The 6,000-nt window shown below is 50.9% G+C and overlaps 1 protein-coding gene across 1 annotated transcript in view; it reads left to right on the top strand.

Moving 5' to 3' along the window:
• The first annotated feature begins 626 nt into the window (after positions 1-626).
• IGF2BP3 (insulin like growth factor 2 mRNA binding protein 3) overlaps positions 627-6,000 on the top strand; it is a 144,360-nt gene continuing 138,986 nt past the window's right edge. The window contains exons 1-2 of the mRNA XM_057304091.1: positions 627-1,127; positions 2,539-2,599. Coding sequence (XP_057160074.1) covers positions 953-1,127; positions 2,539-2,599 — 236 coding nt within the window. The 5' untranslated portion in view covers positions 627-952. The remainder of the gene's footprint in view (positions 1,128-2,538; positions 2,600-6,000) is intronic.

Raw genomic sequence — 6,000 nt, 5'->3', positions numbered from 1 at the left:
AAAGCCACAAGGCGAGTTCGAAATTGTGACTCTTTGGTTTTGTTAATCACCTATTTTTAAAAATCGAATATTTAAAACTCCGGTAACTAGAGCTGAGAAATTGCCTAGTTAGCACCTCCAGCCGTATCTCATTAAAAAAAAAAAAAAATCCTGCCTTTTTTCCTCCCCTCCCCCTCAGGATCCGCCCCGACCAGATAACCCTTTCTAAACTCTGTTGTGACAATCAGCGCCGCCAGCCGCGCTCCCCTCCGCGCCCCGGCTGTGGCTCCTTTAGCATTTTTCCCCTTCTTCCTCCTCCCCTTCTCAGGGTCCCTAGCTCAAGCTCATTTCCCCTCCCCCTCTTCCTCCTCTCTCTCTCGCTCTTTTTTTTCGCCCGAAACCCACTCTAATTGAGGCGCTGGGATTCCTCACGTGAGACGTTGATTTGTAGTTTGAACACGTGGCTCATTCAAAAAGCCGGACACTCGGAGCGGATTTTTTCCGCCTCCTGCGCCTTCCTCCCTCCACCCCTTCCCCCCTCCCTGCTGCCAGTCACCCTTCTGGGTTTTTTTATGGGGAGGCGGCGCCTGCCCTCACGTAGTGTGATATTTTCACAGTCCGCTGGCCGATGCCAAAGGGGTTGGGGAGGAAGAGACAAAAAGTAGTTCTTCCCCCCTCCTCCTCTCCTTTTTCTCGCTAATCCCGCCTCCTCCTCAGAGTTAGGAAGACTCGTTGATACGTTTGGGTTGCAGCAAGGCTTTTCCTTTCCTTTTCTTTTTTTTAATACCCAGAAAAGGAAAAACAAGAACCTTCGGATTTGATTTTTCGCTCCTCGTTCTTGTCCTTGGTTCTTACTGTGTGTTTTAACGGTGAGAAGACGAGGGGAACAAAACCCGCCAGAGCCCTCCATCACTGTGGGTGGTTTTAATTTTTCGTTTTTCTCCGAATTTTTAAAAAACAACCACTCTTCACAATGAACAAACTGTATATCGGAAACCTCAGCGAGAATGCCGTCCCTTCGGACCTGGAAAGTATCTTCAAGGACGCCAAGATTCCGGTGTCGGGACCGTTCCTGGTGAAGACGGGCTACGCGTTCGTGGACTGTCCGGACGAAAGCTGGGCCCTCAAGGCCATCGAGGCGCTTTCAGGTGGGCCCGCCCCGGCCCCAGCCCTGCGCCGCCCGCCCGGGCCTGCCGGGGTCGGGGACCCGGAGTCAGGCCCGCGGCCGCCGCCGGGGCGTCCACACAGGGCCCCAGGCCCGGGGGACAGGGGGCGGGGAGGTGGGGCGAGGCCCGGGCGCCCACACGCGTGAGATCCGGGGTGCTTTCCTCGGCTTGGACTCTCCTCGGCCCCCCGCGGCTCCCCTCCTCCCGCCGGGGCTTTGCAGGCGGACGCGCTGTCAGAAAGCCGCGGCGCGGGCTCCGAGGGGAGCAGGGCTGGGGGAGGCGCGACCGCGAGCGCCGGACCTTCAGCGCTCGCCCCGCCCGGGCCCAGGCGCGGGCTCCAATCTCCGGCACGCCGGGCCTTCGGGGCCGAGCGCGTTCGCCCGCTTCTCCCTCCCTCCCTTCTTCCTTCCTCTCTCCGTACGTTATTTATGGTGTTGGTTTCGCCGTTCCCCCGGCTCGCCCCAGACCCAGGCGTGGGAGAATGCAAAGTGGCCTCGACCCTGCTGCGGAGTGAGGCCGCGGGCTGGTGCCTAGCACAGGCGGCCCGGCGCTTCCTTTAGATCCTGCGGGACGCCGGCTAATGCGCCCTGGGTGCCACGCTCCACCTTTCCCGCGTCCGACGAGCCAGAGGGGCAGGTGGGCGAGAGCGGCCAGTGGTCGCCGGCCAGGGAGCCCCAGCCGCCGCGCCGGGCCCCTCGTCGCTCTCCTCGTCTCGGCCGCGGCCTCCGGGGTGGCGGGGCAAGCTCGGCTCGGCGAGGGAACCATGTGTGGCGGGGCAAGCTCGAGTCCCGTCGTACCCCCCCCACCCCCCCACTCCCCCCCGCTCCGGGAGCCAGTGTGGCGGGCGCCGCGCAGTCCTTCGCGCCTCGTTAGTTCTGTGCTGAGATGCCTCTCTGGCCGTGCACTCCGTCTGCGCCTACCCTGCCGTCCTCGAGCCTCTCCAGCTACTCCCTGTTCCTGGAGGGCCTGGGCTTGAAGCAGGGAGAAGGACTCGGCGTCCCCTCCCGAAAAAAAAGCCAGCGTAGCCCCCTCCCCAGAGTTTGTCTTGTGGGAGTGCTGGGGGAGGTGGGCGGAAGGGCCGCGACAGTCTTGCGGCTCTCGTGGAGTTGGGTGACCCCTGCGGTGGGCGGAGGCGGCCCGGGGGTAGACTGACCCAAGTAGTGGGCCGGCCAGTGGACCCTCTTCCCTACCTCTCTGTAAGTTGTACACGGCCCTGAGGGGTCAGCTTTCCCCCTGCGCGTGGGGGGCTTCCCTCCCGGCCTTGAGACGCATCCGGGTGCCTTGAGGAGGGTGTCTCAGGAGGTCACTGGTGTCACCGTTTAGGCTCTGCCGGTCCGTGCGGGGAGAGTCGCTAAACTCGGCCAACTGTCTTGCACCTCTTGTGTGTCCGCAGGTAAAGTGGAACTGCACGGGAAATTAATGGAAGTTGAGCACTCTGTCTCAAAAAGACAAAGGTGAGTTTATTTATTACATTTTCATTAATTCTGTTCTCCCTTATTGGGAGGAAAGACTCAACACAGCTGAAAACAACTTCTTTTCCTCTCACGCTTTTTGGATTTGCTATATGGCTTGGCTCCTCCGTCTTTTATTCCTTGCATTTAAGTTTATGGCAGGTGTGTGTGTGTGTGTGCGCGCGCGCTGGTAAGGAATAAAGGTTTTGTTTGTGGCTCCTTCCACTGGATTGTTGGTATAGAAGTCTCTCAAGGAAGCTCTCACAGCTGTATGTTCTCTAAGTTGCTGCAATAGGAAATCCAAGTCTTGCAGGACAGTTTTGGGGGTCTGTAGGAATTAGGAAGCAATGGGTGACCCTCCCCCACTCCCCACCTATAAGTACAGAATAGAGGAAAGCAGCTGCAGACACGCGTGGGTGTGGAGTTTCTTTCCTTCTCTGTCCCGAGTTGGCAGCGTTGAGTCTGAGAGGCCTGGGAGGCCGTCTGTGTATCTGAGAAGAGAGGAATTTTCTGATTGGAACACGTGAGTGAACGCCTGGGCTTCTCCTGCCCAGAAGCGCCTTTCAGTCACTCCAGAGTTAGACAGGTTGCTGCAAACCAGCCTTTGTCTTCTACCTCCCCCTACACTTCCCCCTCCCCGCCAATATTTTTGCTTACAAATAACCACCAAGAGATCGTGAAGACTAAAGATTTGTACTTTTTGGAGAGCAAGTGTAATGTGTCACTTTACAGAATGTTTGCAGACTGTTTTAACCTCTGGAGTGTTCTGGAGAAATGGCTCCTGCCTCTAGAGCAGGCCAGATCCCCGCTCTGTAACTAACTGGAAAGGCGCTGCTCCCTGGCTGTGGTGCTACGTTTAGTTTGTGCTTTTCTGGGTTGTGCAAGGTGGGGTTAGGGTTTCTGCCTTTCTCTCTTCCCATCCCCCCACTCCTAACTTGGGCTAAGCAATAAGCTGGAAGTTAATCTAAACTAGGGCGGCATGTGTCTGGTTAGGTATTGGTGAGCGGTGTGCTGGAGGGTAGGAGAGGCTTGCTGTGCATTTCCCTGGTGCTTTGCAGAGAGGTGGCTACACAAAATGCCATCGTGTGCCTGTTTCTATAGTGAGCTCTCTTGCAGGTAAGACGTTTTCACGAACTTTGTTTTTGTTAGAGAGCTGGATTTTTGTGGATTTGTCTTGTTCGTGTACTTAATTTTTATTAGGATACTTGAAAAGGATTTGTGTGATGAGATTTAGTTCTAGTTGGAAATTTTGGTGAGGTCAAGTTATTTCACCTAGTAGAAGGGAATTATTTTTTAAAAGCTTCTAAAATAATAGAACGGGTGCTGAAAAGTATCTAAACTGATCTGTGTTTAATAGGAAGTGAAAAATTGAGGGAAAAGGCACATCTACGTAAAAATTTAAAGGCATAGTCTGAATTGTATACCTGGGCGGGGGGGGGGGGGGATGTAAGTACATTCTGCAAATTCTAATTGGTTTCATGTTTAGCCTGTGTGTCCTAATTTTCTTCAAATGCTGGATTAAAAAGAGGCAAATGGTTGTGTGGAAGGACTGGCATTTTAACGTTTGAGAGTTTCTAAATTTAAACATTAAATGTCTGGCATTTTTCATATACAATTTATGGACCTGCATGAAAATGGAGATTATTTTGCTCTGCTCTCCTGATTTTCTTTTCCAGCCTGGTGTGAATTTCCCCCCATGTGTAGGGAATGAAATTAAAAACATCTGGTAACAGCCTGTTTTATTCTTAAAGGCTTTTGCCCAACCTAAAAACATACTTACTTGTTACTTTGTAAGGAACAGGAGTTTGTTTGAGGAAAGCATATAAGGTACCGTGCCACCAGGGGCAGCAAGTCTTTATCAATGGAAGCTTTTTCGTTTTAACAATGTAGATTAAAATTTCAGGCTGATTTTGCTTACGTTAAAATGCTCAGGATATTAAATGTTACTAGCAAATAGGAATGAGGACATTGGAGACAACTTTCTACCCATAGGGAGAACAATTAAGTCCTTTTCTAGGATTGAAATGGCAAAAAAGAAAAGTAGAGGTTTCTTTCTCTGCCCAGGGAAATTTGCTGGAAATCTATATTACAATTTTGTTTTAACTGAACCTTGGAACTGTGATGCAGTTTCCCTTGACTGTTCCACTCTCTGAATAGGCTTTGGAAGGGGGCTGAGAAGACACATGGGTGATCCATGCCTAGCTCCTATAGAAAGGTCAAGAAGTGGTATTGGTGATAGTGAAGTTGAATGCTGCAGACCAGTCCTTGCCAAGTGAGCCTGCTGGACTTCTGGGTGGAGTTCTTTTGTGCTTAGCAGTCATTGCATTCCATCCCATCATCATGTGGGCATCTGAGGCAGGCACACCCACATGTGCAGCAGTGACCTTTATACCTGCTGTGCAAGGCATGTTGGGAGCTTGGTGCTGAAGAATGCTTATGGCAGCACTCTGAGATGGATGAATGGGCTTGCAGCAAATAAATAGGGGAGCAGGCCCAGGAGGTGATTTGATGCTTGGTATGCTGGCCCAACTGTGACTGGAGCTCAGCTGGGCACAGAACCTTTCAGGAAGGGGAACTGTGGAGTTTGGTTCTGACCACGCTTAGCTCCTGAATTACTGAAGTCTCAGGGGAATGTGGAAGGAATGTTGCTTTTCTGCATTCAGATACCCCTCAGTTGGGGAAGATTATAGCACACTTTTAACAGAGCGTCCAGAATGAAGAGAAGATCACACTGAGTATCTGTGATAGTGTTGCACTTTCTGTTCCTAAGGTAAAGGAGACAGTGCAGGAATACTTGGCTTCACTCTGAAGTATAGCTTAAACCCCCCCGTTCCCCACTCTGCCTTGGGGGCAAGGGTGGCTGTGAAAATTGTTGTGACCTTTGAAGACTGTAGCCCAGTTTGATTGGAAGAGCCGCTGGTATCTTGTGGGACTGCCTACGTGCCCCTATGTGATTAGGTAAATAGCACTGATTTCCTTTTTTATTATGTTGTGGGCTGTTGGGCATGGGAGAGGGAATGGGAAAGTCGCTGACACTGGGGAACTGACAGGATGGTGGTTTTAGCTTGTTTTCCATGACTCTTTAAGTTATGAAAATTTTTCACATTTTTGGTTTTTTATGGCTTAAACTTGCTCATAATTTAGTTGTCAGCATTGATTAAGCTTATATGAAGCCAAATATATTTCAATGAAGGATAAACAAAATGGTAGGATGTTGTAGTTAATATTTTTCCAGGAAGGATCCATTAAAACAGACTGGTGTCTAAGCTCACATGATTTTGTTCTTTGTTTCCTTAAAAAAAAAAATTAAGTGAACAACTTATTTCTATATTAGAATCTTGTGCTTAATGTGTAAATTAGATAGACATAGCATGTATAAAAGTTACTGAGGTTTTAAATGTATC

This window comes from Ursus arctos, unplaced genomic scaffold (assembly GCF_023065955.2).
Source record: "Ursus arctos isolate Adak ecotype North America unplaced genomic scaffold, UrsArc2.0 scaffold_3, whole genome shotgun sequence".
Classification (NCBI taxonomy): Eukaryota; Metazoa; Chordata; class Mammalia; order Carnivora; family Ursidae; genus Ursus; species Ursus arctos.
Note: the sequence above shows the minus strand (reverse complement) of the source record. Positions and strands in the feature narration are given on the sequence as shown.